The sequence below is a fragment of the Hyperolius riggenbachi genome, chromosome 1 (assembly GCF_040937935.1).
Source record: "Hyperolius riggenbachi isolate aHypRig1 chromosome 1, aHypRig1.pri, whole genome shotgun sequence".
Classification (NCBI taxonomy): domain Eukaryota; kingdom Metazoa; phylum Chordata; class Amphibia; order Anura; family Hyperoliidae; genus Hyperolius; species Hyperolius riggenbachi.
Genome location: NC_090646.1, coordinates 534,907,613 through 534,926,026, shown reverse-complemented (window position 1 = coordinate 534,926,026; position 18,414 = coordinate 534,907,613). Strand labels below are relative to the sequence as shown.

At 43.3% G+C, this 18,414-nt stretch overlaps 1 protein-coding gene across 3 annotated transcripts in view; it reads left to right on the top strand.

Moving 5' to 3' along the window:
- The window catches only part of ISOC1 (isochorismatase domain containing 1), a 52,939-nt gene that overhangs the window by 22,505 nt on the left and 12,020 nt on the right, over positions 1-18,414 (top strand). For all 3 annotated transcript variants that reach the window (XR_011022932.1, XM_068246651.1, XM_068246659.1), the window contains exons 3-5: positions 6,967-7,086; positions 12,034-12,237; positions 14,554-14,670. Coding sequence is in view for 2 of the 3 variants with exons in the window: in XM_068246651.1 (XP_068102752.1) it covers positions 6,967-7,086; positions 12,034-12,237; positions 14,554-14,670 (441 nt within the window). In the remaining variant the exon portion in view is untranslated. The remainder of the gene's footprint in view (positions 1-6,966; positions 7,087-12,033; positions 12,238-14,553; positions 14,671-18,414) is intronic.

The following is an 18,414-nucleotide window of genomic DNA, read 5'->3' as shown; positions in this document are numbered from 1 at the left end:
TGATGAGCCTCTCCATCATTCCTTGTGCACATGTTTCAAGGTATATATACCAATCCAAAGTGAAAACAGTGTCATTCGGGAAGGCCGTAAGGGTTTTTATTATGCTTTAATTGCTGGCATCCAGTAAAAAGCTTTGTAGATGGACTGCATTTCATCACATTATATTTTTACAAGGAATTTAGAGATGAGGATGTTTCTCTTTGTGTTATGATAGAAAATCCAAATTTATTTCAGCCAATGTAGAAAGTGATACAGACAGAGCAGTTTTCGGAGTTAAATAAGAAATGGGACATACACAAAATTCTGCATACAGCTCACTTTTTATCCTGACGCCTCTGCAGCTATTGTATTCTGTGCTCTACTTGCAGTAAATTATGTATAATGAGGCAGATAACAAAGGTATATTTTTCATTTTGCTTTTTGTAGCAGAAGTTGTACTATACATGTAATCATATGCTTGTTGAACAGGAGATGGGCTGTGGAATGGTCTGCTAACACAGTGATTTACAGAGCTGGCAGCAGAGCAGCTTTAGCACTTGTTCATATTGCTGGAATGCATGTAGCATTATAAGACGGATGAAGCTGTGTTTATGTATCATTTCCTGGACTGGAAAGTATATCCTGACAAGATGTATTTTAAGAGGCAACAAACCTGAATGCACGTTTATTTTAGTTAACAGGGGCCTTTCTTCGTATACAGTGTCTGATGGGAAGCTATCATCAACTCTGTGCAATAGACTAAAGCCACCCCCACCTGCTGCCAATGTGAGAATCAGGCCCCTTTTACACTTATACACTTTTGTTGCATTACCCTCTCTGCACGCAGGTTAACGCAACAGCAAAGAAAGTGCATGGTGCCCAGTACACTACCTGTGTCACATTGCATGATGTGTAGTTGTGTCACTAGTAGGGATGGTCAGTGAGCTGCAAATAGTTCTGCATTGCTGCAGGATAATGCAACATTTGAATGCAAATGTATGCATTCCCATTTCTCTTAAATTCAAATAATTAGAAATGTTAAATTTGGGCTTGGTGACTACAAAGCTACACAGTAGTACTATACACTACATATGCACTCCCTGCAGAGCTGCAGGGAATCCACTGAGAATGTTGAACACACAGCGCAGACGTGTTGACTATCACCTGTAAACCTAGTTCAAATCGTGCATAAAGAATGTGTAGTACAGGTAGTCCCCGGTTAACGAACGAGATAGGGACTGTAGGTTAGTTCTTAACATGAATCTGTTCTTAAGTTGGAACACTGTACCATCTCTGTCCCCTGTACCTCCTCTGTGCCTCCAGTGTCCCCCCTCTGTTTCACCTCTGCCACCTGTACCTGCTTATATAAGTTTAAAAGCCATTTTTTTCTTTGAATTTTTTAAAATTGATTTTTCTCAAAAACTACAAGTTCAATTGGAAAAAAAACATTTTTTGCTTGTTCCCACAGAATCGCAGAATCCATGCCGTTTGTATCGGTGGGACGTTCGTAAGTCAGGCGTTCGTAAGTCGGGACTACCTGTATAGGAAGAATCCCCTTATTCCCCTGCAGAGTACCTGCACATCACTCTTACATGTACCCACAGTTACATTTCCTAGGGCCTGATAGATGTTCTTTGTTCCTGTCTTCATCCTCTACAAGTACTCTCATCAGCCGAGTTCCGTTGCATAGATCTGCCCCCTTGCAGAAAATGGCCTTGGCCTTTTTAACCTAACTACGTTGTCTGAATCCGAGTGTTCCTCATATAAACAACTCTGTATCACTGTTGGGCTGGTTTACTTTCAAATAAGGGGTGTCTCAAATTTTTTGACGATTTGGTGTATATCCGATATATGGCCTTGGTGTCCTGAGGAGGCCTGAGATCACGCAAAATAGGTTTCGACACAGGCGTGTTTGTGAACTGTTGTAACTTTACCGTGCTTCAATAAATTACCTCTGCAACTGGAGTGCCGGAATCCGTCCTCTTTCTTCATATCCGATATAGAAAAGGTTGAGGCCTTTTTCAGCACGGTGGCAGGGTTACACACTGTAACCTGCCTGATATGGGGCTCTGGTGGATCTTATTATACAGTAGACATGCTTGAGCATTGATGTTGGCAATGACAGGCCGGGCTGGCTGATAGGGTAGCATGTCAGCTTCCTGGCCAGAAGTTTTTTAGTTCCCAAAAACAGGTTCCACCTTAATATAGCTTTACAGGGAGTGCAGAATTATTAGGCAAGTTGTATTTTTGAGGAATAATTTTATTATTGAACAACAACCATGTTCTCAATGAACCCAAAAATATCAAAGCTGAATATTTTTGAAAGTAGTTTTTAGTTTTGTTTTTAGTTTTTAGCTATTTTAGGGGGGTATCTGTGTGTGCAGGTGACTATTTACTGTGCATAATTATTAGGCAACTTAACAAAAAACAAATCTATAACCATTTCAATTATTTCTTTTTACCAGTGAAACCAATATAACATCTCAACATTCACAAATATACATTTCTGACATTCAAAAACAAAACAAAAACAAATCCGTGACCAACCTTTCTTTGCAAGGACACTCAAAAGCCTGCCATCCAGGGATTCTGTCAGTGTTTTGATCTGTTCACCATCAACATTGCGTGCAGCAGCAACCACAGCCTCCCAGACACTGTTCAGAGAGGTGTACTGTTTTCCCTCCTTGTAAATCTCACATTTTATGATGGACCACAGGTTCTCAATGGGGTTCAGATCTGGTGAACAAGGAGGCCATGTCATTAGTTTTTCTTCTTTTATACCCTTTCTTGCCAGCCACGCTGTGGAGTACTTGGACGCGTGTGATGGAGCATTGTCCTGCATGAAAATCATGTTTTTCTTGAAGGATGCAGACTTCTTCCTGTACCACTGCTTGAAGAAGGTGTCTTCCAGAAACTGGCAGTAGGACTGGGAGTTGAGCTTGACTCCATCCTCAACCCGAAAAGGCCCCACAAGCTCATCTTTGATGATACCAGCCCAAACCAGTACTCCACCTCCACCTTGCTGGCGTCTGAGTCGGACTGGAGCGCTCTGCCCTTTACCAATCCAGCCACGGGCCCATCCAACTGGCCCATCAAGACTCGCTCTCATTTCATCAGTCCATAAAACCTTAGAAAAATCAGTCTTAAGATATTTCTTGGCCCAGTCTTGATGTTTCAGCTTGTGTGTCTTGTTCAGTGGTGGCCGTCTTTCAGCCTTTCTTACCTTGGCCATGTCTCTGAGTATTGCACACCTTGTGCTTTTGGGCACTCCAGTGATGTTGCAGCTCTGAAATATGGCCAAACTGGTGGCAAGTGGCATCTTGGCAGCTGCACGCTTGACTTTTCTCAGTTCATGGGCAGTTATTTTGCGCCTTGGTTTTTCCACACGCTTCTTGCGACCCTGTTTACTATTTTGAATGAAACGCTTTATTGTTCGATGATCACGCTTCAGAAGCTTTGCAATTTTAAGAGTGCTGCATCCCTCTGCAAGATATCTCACTATTTTTGACTTTTCTGAGCCTGTCAAGTCCTTCTTTTGACCCATTTTGCCAAAGGAAAGGAAGTTGCCTAATAATTATGCACACCTGATATAGGGTGTTGATGTCATTAGACCACACCCCTCCTCATTACAGAGATGCACATCACCTAATATGCTTAATTGGTAGTAGGCTTTCTAGCCTATACAGCTTGGAGTAAGACGACATGCATAAAGAGGGTGATGTGGTCAAAATACTCATTTGCCTAATAATTCTGCACTCCCTGTACATTCCTAAGATTTAACATTGTTGCCTTTTATGGCAACATGGTTATTCAAACATAAAGCATTGTAAGAAAATTAGCATTCGAACAAGGACGTTCTTTTACTAATCCGTTTTACTTTTTGGCTTTCTTTTGTCAGTCATCTTTTTAGCATTGTTGGTAACAGGGAAAAGCTATTGACCAATATGAAACAGAAGGCGTTAATCTTACTGACATATTTTAGTTCATATGAAGGGTGCAATTAATAAGCGTAAACTCATGCAGTCAGATACTTTCAACTTCATTCCATACAGTATAAAATTGATATCCTAACTACTGTACATGATGCCAGGGAACCACTCTAACTTTGGCTTATATGAAAGCATACTTACCTGAGATATTCAAATATAAACCCTTTGAGCCTCATATAAAATGTCAGTTTATATTTGGGCCCTATATTTGCCACTGATGGTGTCCCTACAGATAGAGAGGAGTATCTTCTGCCCCCAACCACTGATCCCACCACAAATCTCACCCCTACTGCACAGTATAAGCAGAAGAGCATGCTGGAGGACCGTATTAATAGTTACTATTACTGCATTCTCAAGGTGTTCTCTCTTCAGCCGCTGCCTCCCACAGCCTCTTCTCTGCTGCCAAACTTCTTCAGGGGGGGGGGGGGGGGCTAAAGGTTCCCAAACTGCGCCCCCCCCCCCATCCCTCCCACCCATCCTTCACACACTGATTGCTATTAGACTAAGAGGAGCCCCAGGGCCCCCAACACCTTAATCTCTAGTTATCTGGCTTGCAGTCGCTGCCATATATCCCCTTTTCTTATTTCTCTATGCTTCAAACACAATAGGGGAATGATGGCTGAGTGAGTTGTGCGCCCCCTCCTACAATGCGCCCTGAGGCTGGAGCCTCTCTCGCCTCGGCCCGGCCCTGTTTGCATGACTAATATGTGGGGCGCAGATAGTTTCACACAGGAATAGTGTTTAACACTGTCCCGTCACCTTTGCTATTTGCATTGGCCATTGAGCCTATGGCTGCTTCCATCAGGGCCTCAGGAGAGATCCAGGCTCTGCAGAGGGGTAGAATGAAAGAGGTCTTTGTACAAACATGCTGCTTTCCTAGAGTCTGGGGCATATGCTCTTATTTGTGGGTGTGGGCAGGAAGCAGTTATCAAGTGCAGCCATTCGTGTCAGCCATGGCAGATCTCCAAAAATAAAAGCTACAGGAAATTAAGCATAACTTTTTTGTGTAAAAGAAAATGCGATAGCAAATCTGCTTTAGAAAGTGCTTGGGACAGAGTTGGGACATTCTTCAAGATTTTTTTAATAGCCAATCACTCCCTCTAACTGCATTCTAAAAATATTGGAAATACAGACTGATTTTTTTTTTCTCCCTAGTCTTTCGTTTGAAGGGAAACACCTAAAATGAGTTTACTGATCACTCTCTGCAAGGGCCCCTTTCCACTAGGAAACTCAATGGCATTTCCACTAGCATGATTTTGCCACCATCCGATCGCAATTTGTCGGTTGTATGGCACGATTGCGGTGCATTTGCGCTTGCGATTTCCAACAGGAGGAAAAAAAAACTTGTCAGGAAAATATTTTGACTTGCCAAATCTCGGGGAAAATCGCATAGTGGTGCGATTGCTATGCTATTTTCCTGCGCTCCTATGCAAAGTATAGGAGCGCAAGTGCACCAAAAATACAGCAGGCTGGCAATTGGGATAAGAAAAAAAACTAATCACATTAGTGGAAAAATCTCACTGTGTGCTATAACAATCCACAAAACACGGGCGATCCGATTTTCAGATCGAAACGCACTTAGTGGAAAAGGGCCTTAAGTGTTCCAGGCTACTAACTCAGGAAGTGTCCTAGCCAGAGCACCATCCTTGAAGACTAGTAAAGTAAATATAATACTGGTATTATGTATGTGTACACCATGGCAGAGATTCTCTCCCTCACAGGCTTAGTGTGCAAACCAGGCTTTTCTGCAAACCAGCAGAGAAGCTTTTAGCATTGACTACTAGCGGTTTTGTCATTGCGTTGTGTTAGCGGTCCTCTAGGAGGTCACGGAAGTGCAGAACGTAGCCAATCCTGGGCATGTAGCATCCAGTATGTGACAACGGGAGCTACCGCAGAGTTTAACCACTTGAGGACTGCAGGGCTAAACCCCCCCTAGTGACCAGGCAATTTTTAGCTAAATTGGCCACTGCCGCACAACTCAGCACACAAGTGATCCCCCCCCCCCCCCCCCTTTTCTCCCCACCAACAGAGCTCTCTGTTGGTGGGGTCTGATCGCTCCCCCCATGTTTATTTTTTTTTTAAATAAATATTGTTTTGTTTTTTTGTTCAAAACACCTGTTTCTTTAAGTTTTTTCCCTCCCTCCCTCCCCACAGCCAGCCAATTATGGCGATCGGCTGTCATAGGCTTCTGCCTATGAGAGCCGATTTCTCTCTTGTCCCCCATGGGGACATACGGCTGTCCCCAGTGCAGCGCTGCTGCTCATCGCAGCGCTGCACCTAGTAAATAGATGGCGTGATCGCCGTCTAACAGAAGGCGGGGCAGAGCTCCGCCCTCCGAGCATGAGATGCGCGCGATCTCATGCAAAACAGAGTCCCAGGACTTTACGCCAATTGGCATTAGGCGGTCCTGGGGCTGCCGCCGCGCCCACGCCTACTGGCGTGACGCGGGCGGCAGAAGGTTAAACGAACGACCACAAAACCCAGTAGCATCGTTTAAAAAGTGCTTCCATTCAATTAAATGGACAGCGCTTGAACGACAAATGCTGCAACCACCATGTTTAACACCCTTGTTAACTGGTCCTTAGAGTTGCAAGCGAAATATGCTTATCTACTGCAAATAATGCTTCTTATGACCGGGGCATGCTGTCACATTGCTATGCAATGCAGGTGGCCGTGCCACTTACACATGCACACGGCACTTGCATTACTGTCCATAGTAGACATGATCCTTTTCAACTATACTGAATGGGACAGCTCTGTGTTGGGTTCAGAATGCAAGCAGCAGTGTGTTGTCAAAATGCAACCAACTGTGTATTGTGCAACACATAGGTGTGCCTATCAGGCAGTGCTGTCTAAGCACCGGAGTGCTGATGTCCCTGCATATCGCTAGATGCACGTTGCTGTCATCCGCTCAGCAACATGACACTGTGCCTAGACCCTAATACAGTCCCGGTCTCTTGAAGTTGATTAATGTATGTTCTGTGTTTTGTCCTTGCAGCTTACCACTCTTGGGAACCTCACACCTGCCAGCACTGTGTTTTTCTGCTGTGACATGCAAGAGAGATTCCGGCCAGCTATCAAGTACTTTGGTGATATAATAAGTGTGGGGCAAAGATTGGTAAGCTTTCTATCATAAATCTGAATTTTAACAATATATCTTGGCATTTTTATTCTTTAATTAGGACCTCACACATCTGCCAGGCATTAAGCATGAGCCTTCTCCAGAGCTATTAATGTTGCTTAGGGGAGATTATACTGGTGGCAGCCCAGTAATTGTCTTTAATCAGTAGAAAAAAGGAAACGCAGTAGACTAAACACTACGAATATTATGCATTGTTGATTTACTTAAGTCAATGCTTATATAAGCTCTTGATATTTTAAATATGACAGACAGCTACTGTATATTAGTTGAGCATTTGGATAATCAGGACAATACTATTGGTAGGTGAATAACAGAATTTAACATTCGTAGCAAGCAAAGAGATAAACATAGAATGAGCATAGTAAGGGAAACTTATAACTATGGTGATTACATCAGGCACTGAATTATCGGTCTTTTTCTTGTTGTTCTTGCTGCTGTAAAATGCTGCATTCTGAACTTCAGGAAAATATTTTTTTTCTAGCTGATGGCAGATAACTAGCTTCTGAATACCTGAAATGTTGCCCCTTCACCAGCCAATTCCTGCAACATACACTTTAAGTTCTGATGACTGCAGTCTTTTAGAGCCTAGTCCAGGCATGGGCAAACTTGGCCCTCTAGCTGTTAAGGAACTACAAGTCCCACAATGCATTGCAGGAGTCTGACAGCCACAGTCATGACTCATAAAGGAAAATGCATTGTGGGACTTGTAGTTCCGTAACAGTTGGAGGGCCGAGTTTTCCCATGCCTGGTCTAGTCATTGCTTCCTTCACATTATGGCCCATAAAAGCAGGATAGGCATAAACTGGTGTAGCTGAAATTCAAAAGGCACCTGGTGTAGAGAAAAGCTAGTTTAGGGTTATAAAAAGGATGCTGTTATTGGCAAAATTTGTTGGGCTATAAAAGGGTGCTAGATATAACCGAATCAAAAATCTTGGCTATAAAATGGCGCCCTTTTGTAGCCGAATCAAAAACCTTGTCGTTGAATCAAAAATCTCGGCTATAAAAGGGGACGCCAGTATTTTACCATAAGGCTTTTTCTAGAAGAGTGCCTTCATAGAGGACCATTTCCTCACAAAATGTTTCTGCTCTTCCCTGAGACTCCAAATAAACATGTAAAATCATCCAAACTCTTGATGAAAAACTCCTTATCCTGACACAGAAAGGCCACTACCTTGTTCCAAAAATCAGTTAAGCGATGGCGTGTCTGCCAAATATAAATATGCAGGAGAGTTTTTGTGTCGCGATTGCATTTCCAGCAAATTTTGCTGCAGGAGAATTTTATTCATGGGCATTATATACCAACGAATAACTAGCTTCAGCTGTAGCAACTGCAAGCACGGGTCATGTTGCCCATTCACCAGCCATTACCTGCAACGCAGACTTTGATTCCTGACGGCTGAAGTCTTCTAGAGTTCATTCAGCGCTTCCGTCACATTATGGTCCAGTTAGCAGGATAATGCAAATATGTATTTACAACCCCGACCATATACCTTATGAATTCATCCAGCTGCACTTCCTCAGATTACACAACCAATGTTAAGGAATACTAGCTGCAGCAACCTAATTTGACACCAAAGGTTACATTTTGGCTCTGCTTATAAAATTAATAATATAGTGAGAGGATAATTTTTTTTTAAGTGTTTCTACATAAAGTTGTGCTAAAATGCGATCTGTTTTACCATCAGGTTCTAAAAGTGCATAATGGGAAACCCATTGATATAGGGAGACCCGTATATTCCAGCGTACAAGACGACCCCTAACTTTTCCAGTTAAAATATACATTTTGGGATATACTCACCCTCCAAGACTACCCCTCTTGACTGTTGGACATTTGTACACTGTACTGGTGCTATACTGTATAAACAGGTACAGATACTGATGCTGTACTGTATGTGGCACCCCATACAACAACCAGCCAGTCACGGCAAGCAATGTACCCTTACCAGCATTTGGATGGTTGTTGTCTACAAAGCCTGCTTGGATTGGTCAGCTATCCCTGTCTCCAAGACTCTCAGAGCAGTAGTGCAAACATGCCTCTTTCAGCCGTCTGGCCCGCCCTTGTGTACCATTACCTCCTTCTCTGCCTCTCAGACTTGCACATGCGTGGCTGTGCCGCTTCACTGCAGTCCTCAGGAGCGAGATCTGAGAGGCAGAGACAGAGGTATGGTAATAGGATACAAGGGTGGGCCAGACATGTGAAAGAGGGGTGGTTTTCTGGGCACAGGGATGTTTTTTTTCCCATACCCTTGGCGTCTTAGATACCTGCAGCTTGCTCCACCCTTCACTTACACCTTCCCAGTGAGGTGCCCCCTCACCTTGTCATCGGGACCGCATTAAGTCACTTCTTTCCAGGAATCCTGGTGAGTGGATTGTCTTCCACCATACTTGTACAGCACCGCCCTTGCTGATTTTATAGGTCACCGCATACGGTGGGGATGCGGCCACGGACATTTTTGAGCTCCCCCCCACGTATGTAGCAACCGCAGATTCTCCAGTCCAGCTTGGAAGTTTTAGCACCTGCCCTATAAGACAACACCCGGCATATAAGACGACCCCCGACTTTTGAGAACATTTTCTTAGGTTAAAAAGTAGTCTTATACGCCAGAATATACCGCTAATACATCTTTTGTTTAGTTGAGGAGTGCAATTGAGGAAACCAAACAAGCCCTGACTAAGCTCAAAGTTCAATATAGGAGGGAAGAGTCTGCAGGCCAACAGTTTGCTGGGTGCCTTCAGTTGAAAGAAAAGGGATGTTTTAAAAATGTGAACTGCACATTTTGGACGGAAGGGGAAAAGTTTTTAGGTGATATAAAAAAGGTCCCTCTAAGTCAAACGTGTAAACAGGAGAGTGAGGGGTACTTTGCCTAGTCTTCTGCTTTACACTTATTTTTTTTTCTTACCCCATTGTAGACAGTTCACACCTTCAGCCAGCTACAGTTAACAGCATAGTGACTGTTAGTGAGTGGTATGTGACTTTTCATGGCTAGTGTAAGCAGATTTCCTTTATACATGTTTCTGGTTTGTTTGTTTTTTCTCACTGGGTTTTAACTGAAGAAGTTGTTTGCAGTAGCAATAAAACATCTTCTCGATAGATTTACATTTTTATATGTGCAAGTGAAATATTTTATCAGCTGAAGGTTACAGGTGGGCCATTTTCACTGTTCCTGAATGATTATCATTATTGTCTCCTGCATAATACAGCTAGTTCGTGGACTACTCTTTCATGTTAGGTTTGCCAGATTGGCCAGCTTTGTCTGCAGCTGTATCATTATGTCCAGCTGTGCACCTTTTTTTTCTGCCAGCTTTCTGCCGCTTCTCTCTGTATGTGACCCCCTCAGGGGTGTGTCCACCTTCTAATAGATTGCAGAGGCTTTTCTAGTTCTTATTGGTCAAATAAGCATATAAGATGTATTTCCCAAGCTCTACAGTGGTGGGAAATGGTCTATGCTGATTAGACACAGTAATCAGAGATGACATTTAAACCACTGACTGGTGACATGGATAGCACATATACATCTTGTCAAAAAAGCAACTGCAAAAAGGTGAAATGTATAAGGAAGAAAGTGAACAGGTGATGTATTTGAAGCATGGAAAATGGGCAAGCACAAGGATTTAGACAAATTTGACGAAGGATAATAAAAAAACAGCAGGTCTTGTGAGTCGTTCCCCGTATGCATTAGTTAGTACCTGCAGACCAGTCGGAGTTACCTACGGTGACCCTTGTCCAACCCCAAATGCCTACAGTAGACTAATGAAGGTTAAAACTGAAGCATAGAGCAAAGGAAGAAGGTCTTATCTGATGAATCCATTTTTTGGGCTTGTAAATTCTTCATATCTTAATCCAATTGAGCATCTTTGGTATTAAAAAAACAAGTCTGATCTGTGAATGTCCCACGTCCACTGCCTAGAGGACTCCTATAGATTGTTGCTACTGTCTTGATGCCAGATAACACAGCACACCTGCTAAGGTCTTATGGATTCTATGCTATGGTGGGTTTGAGCTCTTTTGGCAGCATAAGGATGACCTATATTATATTAGGAAGACAGTTTTAAAGTTGTTATAGATCAGTGAACACTCGAAATATACCTACATGGCTACTGCATCTGAATTGGTAAACAATCTCTGCTATTTATGTGAGGCTTTTCTTCACCAATATATTTTTATAACCCATACAATTATCATATTGGCTTTTGTGCACAAGTATTATTATTCATTTAGAAATTTTAAGTTCCCAAAGTTCAGTTTATTTACTTTGAAAGCTGCTGGTGTTTTTAATTCATAACTGTTGTATTTCTATTGTAAATGCAGCCAGTAATGATTTCTCAGCAGTGTTTCAGTTTAGGACTCATTAGCAGAAGTTTCTGCACAGTCAGAGAATGTTTACTTAATTGTATCAAGTGAAGAATGTAAACATAAGGTTATTACCAGTTCAGATGCGGCTGCCCCTGCAGGAGAAAAGTCTGTCCTATGATTTAACCCTTTAAATGCTGTTTTACTAAAAAAAAAATTAAAAAATGCTGTAAATAATCTTTTAGAGCAGGTGCCGTCCAACTTGCGGCCCGCCAGAGGTCTTCCTGTGGCCCACCAGTTATTCTCCCTTTTTCTCCCCCTCCATTCATAATACGTTTTTTTTTCCTCTTCTTGTCCGCTCCGTTCCGCCCTCCGGCCGAGTCCTCCACCCTCCCCACTGCACATCCATTCAGAATGTGTACAAAGAGACGGAGGGGGAGAAAAGGGGTGAGTCGGCCCTCCGCCATGTAGTCTAAAAGAAATGTTGCCCTCCATGCCCAGGAAGTTGGACAGCACTGTTTTAGAGCAAAGAAGAAATGCTGGGTTTCATTCCACTTTAATATGGTTTTATTGTTAAGCTCTATTAGCGCTGTTATTTTGATGATAATGCCCTGTTTGCATTTTTTTTTTAGCTGCAAGGTGCCCGCATATTAGGAATTCCTGTTATTGTCACAGAACAATACCCTAAAGGACTTGGTGGCACAGTGCAAGAACTTGACCTCACCGGTGTGAAACTCGTAGTCCCAAAAACCAAGTTCTCTATGGTCTTACCTGAAGTTGAGGCGGCACTAGCAGAAATTCCCGGAGTTCGCAGTGTTGTGTTATTTGGAGTCGAGGTAAGAGTGTCTGATTTATTTGTTTTTATTCGTCGCCCGTTGTCCATATATTATTTACATTATCACAAATATTATTTACATTATCACTATTGGAGACACGGAGCAGTAGATTTTAAGACACACTTGCAACTACTTTTTTGATAGCTGCAGGTTGACATTTTATTATTTCTGCCAGCATTTCCTCACATCCTGATGACCTGTGCTAGCAGGGAACAGGCTAGAGAAGCACTACCTATGAGAGGCAGTAGATTGCTGTTTTTTTTTTTTTTTTTTTTTTTAGCTTGGCCCGCATTGCTGATAACCACAGCACATTACAAACCCAGCACCAGCCTGTCTATAAAAATCATGTTCAAAATGTCTGGATTTTGTTACTGATGCCTATCTACATGACCGGTGTCAGTAGTGATAAATTAACTTTTTTCCAAACTGTCTCCAAAACCCCTCTGCGCAAACTCCACAAATTATATTCATTCGGATCCTCTACGGGTCCTGCAATAAGGGCATGCTTGGGCTTCTCTCCAGGTCCCGACATCTGAAGGTGGGCCACTGCCTCATTGCAGTGGCACATCTTTTGCAGTTTACTTTTGAGGAGGGGTTATGACATTTGTACCAGTTCTCTCTCTTTGGGGCGGAGGGGGGCTATTACTTCTACTGGCCTCCTTTCCAGTATAGGAACTGGCAGGGGAGAGGCAATGCCCATTATGCAGTGGAAAGTTGGATGTATCGGATCAACACAAGGGTTTCTAGGATGCACCATAGGAGTTGTGGGAGGGCAGCAGGGTCAAGACCACATGAATGGAGCAGAAGTGGATCTAATGGTCATAGCTGTAGTCCCAGATTGTGGGGATCAAGGCACTCTGAAGTTGAGGACGTAAGTTACAGGGTCAAACTTGGGAGAGTAAGAGGGCTGAGTTAGAAATTGGGTTGGGCCGAACGGTTCGTCTGCGAACGGTTCCATGCGAACTTCCGTGGTTCGCGTTCGCGTCCCGCTTTGCCGTTTGCGGAAGTTCGGTTTGCCCCATAATGCACCATGGAGGGTCAACTTTGACCCTCTACATCACAGTCAGCAGGCCCAGTGTAGCCAATTAGGCTACACTAGCCCCTGGAGCCCCACCCCCCTTATATAAGGCAGGCAGCGGCGGCCATTACGGTCACTCGTGTGCCTGCATTAGTGAGAGTAGGGCGAGCTGCTGCAGACTGTCTCTCATAGGGAAAGATTAGTTAGGCTTAGCTTGTTCCTGGCTGCATACCTGTTCTGTGAACCCACCACTGCATACCTGTTCAGTGAACCCACCACTGCATACCTGTTCAGTGAACCCACCACTGCATACCTGTTCAGTGAACCCACCACTGCATACCTGTTCAGTGAACCCACCACTGCATACCTGTTCAGTGAACCCACCACTGCATACCTGTTCAGTGAACCCACCACTGCATACCTGTTCAGTGAACCCGCCACTGCATACCTGTTCAGTGAACCCAACACTCCATACCTGTTCTCGCCATGGTGCGCACCAGTCCAGCACGGCCGTCACTACACAAACAGCTGTTTGCGGTGCGTTACACGGTGAGTTTGGTGTGTCAGTGTGAAGCAGTACCTTAATTACACTACTTGATTGATGTATACACATGCAAGATGTTTTAAAGCACTTTAGGCCTGTCATTTAGCATTCAATGTGATTTCTGCCCTTAAAACGCTGCTTTGCGTCAAATCCAGATTTTTCCCGGGTACTTTTGGCATGTATCCCACTCCTCCACCTGGGGGTCCAGGTGTTAGACCCCTTGAAACATCTTTTCCATCACTTTTGTGGCCTGCATAATTTTTTTTTTTTCAAAGTTCGCATCCCCATTGAAGTCTATGGCGGTTCGCGAACTTTTACGCGAACCGAACCTTCCGCGGAAGTTCGCGAACCTAAAATCAGAGGTTCGGCCCAACTCTTTTCTAATAGAAAACAATAAAAAAAAATTCATGGAACAAAGCTTTTCCAAACTACCACTACAGTGAATCATGACACAAGGTTAGTTAGATGCATGGTTTTACCGTCTGTGTACCTCAGCAGAAGTTTGGATATTCTTCACTTATTGCCAGCATAATATATTTCAGTGGCAGCTTACCCACTATCAGCTCTCAGAAACACAGGCCTTCATCTTTATTAACCACAACTGACAACTGTCAGGCCCTAGTGATGTTTTATGCATGGAAAGTATAGAAAGGTGGTTTCCGTCAGTATTTAAAATTCAAAAGCATAAGTGGACAAACACATTAGTGCACATTAGCGTGTTTCACTAAATCATTTTCGCACATTTTCCCTTTAGACTCATGTGTGTATTCAGCAGACCGCTCTGGACCTGCTTGGACGTGGAGTAGAAGTTCATATTGTAGCAGATGCCTCTTCTTCACGAAGTATGATGGACAGAATGTTTGCATTAGAGGTAAGGTGTCAGGCAATCACTGGTGCTGAGTGGTACGTTTGTACTAAAATTAGTGCAATTATGTTCCGAACAATACAATGATTCAATGTGGTACATATTTGTATCAAGGTTCTCTGGATTTCATTGGGTTCAGACAACCCCTTCATTGGGTTCAGACAACCATTTTGTGAACATCTGAAGGGGTATGCTACCATTATGATCTCTGACCATCCTGTGACCCAAAAAAGAAAATAAGTAAATATTTGATCTTGACACAAAGCAATGCTGCGTCCATTCATTGGTCACTGATGGTCGCCTGGGAAACTACTCACCATGTTTGTAATCAAACACCTCTTGATCTTCTTTAGCCACTGAGTTTTTGTTATGATGCTAATATGATCAATATGTACATTTTTAAATTTGCAAGAATGCGTGAGTCACTAAAATAGCTGGAATGACCATAATGGCAGTTCACAGGCCTTTTTTTTTTTTTTCCACCAATCATTTGATCCCGGGAATTCGAGTGATCAACCAAACCCCCTAGTTAAAATTATTATTATTTACTATTTATATAGCACTGATGTATTCTGCAGCACTGTACAGAGTACATTGTCTTGCCACTTAACTCTCCCTCGGAGGGGCTCACAGTCTAATCCCCACCATAGTCATATGTCTGTGTATGTATCGTGTAGTGTGTGTATCATAGTCTAGGGCCAATTTAGGGGGAAGCCAATTAACTTATCTGTATGTTTTTGGGATGTGGGAGGAAAACAGAATTCTGGAGGAAACCCGCGCAGACACAGGGAGAACATACAAACTCCTTGCAGATGTTGACCTGGCTGGGATACGAACCAGGGACCCAGCACAACAAGGCGAGAGCGCTAACCACTGCGCCACCGTGCTGCCCATGAAATTCAGTGGCTTCATGCATGCAACAATCAGAGATTTTGGCACAAAACTAAACAGTCCTTAGTACCTGTGAATGAAGGCCGTTTTATTGCCTCTCTCTCTGCACAGCTGGGAACACCCAAACAACCACAGCTAATCTCAAGCACGAAAGAACCTTGCTTCCCTTACTTTAACCCATTCCTTACCAGTAGTCTCAGGGCCCTAAAGGACCAGAGACTTTTTGGGTGAAAAACAGAACTCACCGACATCACACCGCACGGATCTGTCACTCTCGCTCTTTGCGCCTCTCTCCTGTCGCTGCAGCTCACTCGCTCTGCTGTCGTTCTGATAGCAGAGCTCCGTTAGACAGCTAGGAGCCAATTAAATTTACATGTAAATCGCAGTGCTCTGGTGATTGGCAAAACACCCTGTGATTTGCTTTGTAAAGTAGAATGCTGCTACTGGAAAAGGGCTCTAAAGCCGAAAGCTCAGCATGACAGCCAGGCCACTGGCATTGTTTATAAGAGCATGAAGATAGCAGCTTCCGTATTCCTTTTATTTCAGACACTCTGTCTTGGCTATTTCTGCCTGTCACCCACCAGTGAGAGCTACTTAAAAGTACTGTCATTGTCTGGTTGTAGGAAGCAGCACAACAGAATGCTAAGTCAGAGAAGGCATCTCTGTGTGCCAGAGATTAACCTTTAGACTGCCAGCTATCTTTCTTTTTTTTAAAGCTACATGTCAGTGCCAGCTACAGTATGGTTTGTATTGTGTTTACTAAATGTCTCGCCCAAATTTAGATGTAACAATGTTCACATTAGTAGGATTGCCACTGAGGCGCAAATACATTTGAGATGATTGAGAATGATGCTAATTGTTATGATACAGAATTGTGCTAATTAAAATCTATTGTAAAATGTACTAATCGGATCTTGCAATGAAAGCATTTCATTGGTCCATCTTTGCATACATTTACTTAGAATTATTTGCATTTTTCAAGTAGAAGGTTAGCAATTAGTCAAAACTTTACACTAAACGGCTGATGGGCATCCATGGCACACGTATATAGGAACATGAAAATCGCTATAGACGTTCACTGCAGGCAGACATTGTTTTGTGCTGAAAACACAGAACACCTGTAGATGTTTGCGACAGACTAAGGGTTAATGGAGTTTCCAGAACACGGCAAGTGATTTAGAGTAAAACAGCACTTACATGCATTAAGCACTACTTACAGTTAAGCTACTTAAAAAAAAAAAAAAAAAAAACAGATGCCAAGGGTTGTCTTCACGGGTGTGGTAGGGAATTCCAAAGGGTTGGGACAGTAAGACAGAAAGCTCTGGTTCCGAGTTATTCATAGGTAAAGATCTTTTGATTACCTATCTGTGACCTTCTTTGTGCTGTATCACACAGCCATGATATATTCTGTTCCTTTTCTTTAAACCATCTATGTTGGGCCGCTGGGATTTTCCTGTCATAATAGCACTATTATTGGATCACAGTGGCCATTCATCTTGCTGACATTTTACATGATACCAGTGACACGGGCAAACCTGTCTGCTGAAACCAATTTCCCAGAATAATTTTTCACATGAATATTAACTTTTGGGGAACTTGGTTCTTGGGAGACTTATTTTTAGACTGTTTCTATCAGTCTGTAAACATTGGTTCTCCTAGTATATAAACGTAACCACTTCCAGACGGCGGTTGTTGAAATATATGCTTTTTTGATGCTCTAATCAGTCGAATACCTGCCAGGGCATAGATTTCACAGTACTGCCGCCGCGCATTCTCGCAGCTTTTATCCCTCATGCCGATCTCGTCGCTGTCTCCTTGCCACAGCTTTTTCTCCCTGCCGTCTCAATGACAGAAGAACCCTGTGAGCCAGTCAGGAGCCGATTTCATTGGCTCCTGACCCTGTCATCAATGTAAGCGGCTCCCATTGGCTTACATTGATCACATGGTCAGGAGCCAATGAAAGCGGCTCCTGACCGGCTCAAAGAGCTCTGCCGTCATAGAGACAGCAGAGTTGGTGGTCTGAGGCTCCAGGTGTGCGGCAGGGACGGCAGTAGTGGCAGGTCTGTGCGGTGATTCTTCGTTATGCAGCGGTTTCTGGTACCAGCGGTCTCTGGTCCTTAAGGGGCCAGAGATTGCTGGTACTTAAGAGGTTAAAGGGAAGGTTCAAGCAAAATAAAAAAATGAGTTTCACTTACCTGGGGCTTCCACCAGCCCCATACAGCCATCCTGTGCCCTCGTAGTCACTCACTGCTGCTCCAGTCCCCCGCTGGCAGCTTGCCGACCTCGGAGGTCGGCGGGACGCATTGCGTACATTTTTACGCATTCCCCCAGTGCAGGAACATTAACACATACATTTTTACGCGTTACTGGTTCAATGCGTAAAAATGTATGTGTTAATGTTCCCGCACTATCGGAAATGCGTAAAAATGTACACAATGTGTCCCACCGACCTCCGAGGTCGGCAAGCTGCCAGCGGGGGACTGGAGCAGCAGTGAGTGACTACGAGGGCACAGGATGGCTGCATGGGGCTGGTAGAAGACCCAGGTAAGTGAAACTCATTTTTTTATTTTGCTTGGACATTCCCTTTAAAGAGGAACTTTAGCAAAAAGGGGGAAAAAATAAACCCATACATTGTAAAGTGAGAACTGTTAAAAATAGAAGAGAGATCAAGAAATGATTGATTTTTGCCGTGTAATTTGTTCATGTTGTTTGATCCACAATCAGCCTGCGCATAATCATCTGTACTACAGGCAGACAAGAAAAAATAGATAGTACCGACGGCCATCATTTATAACCACACCTACTAACATTGCGATAGGCTAAAGGTTTTTTTTTTTTTTTTGCTTTTTTATATAGCTA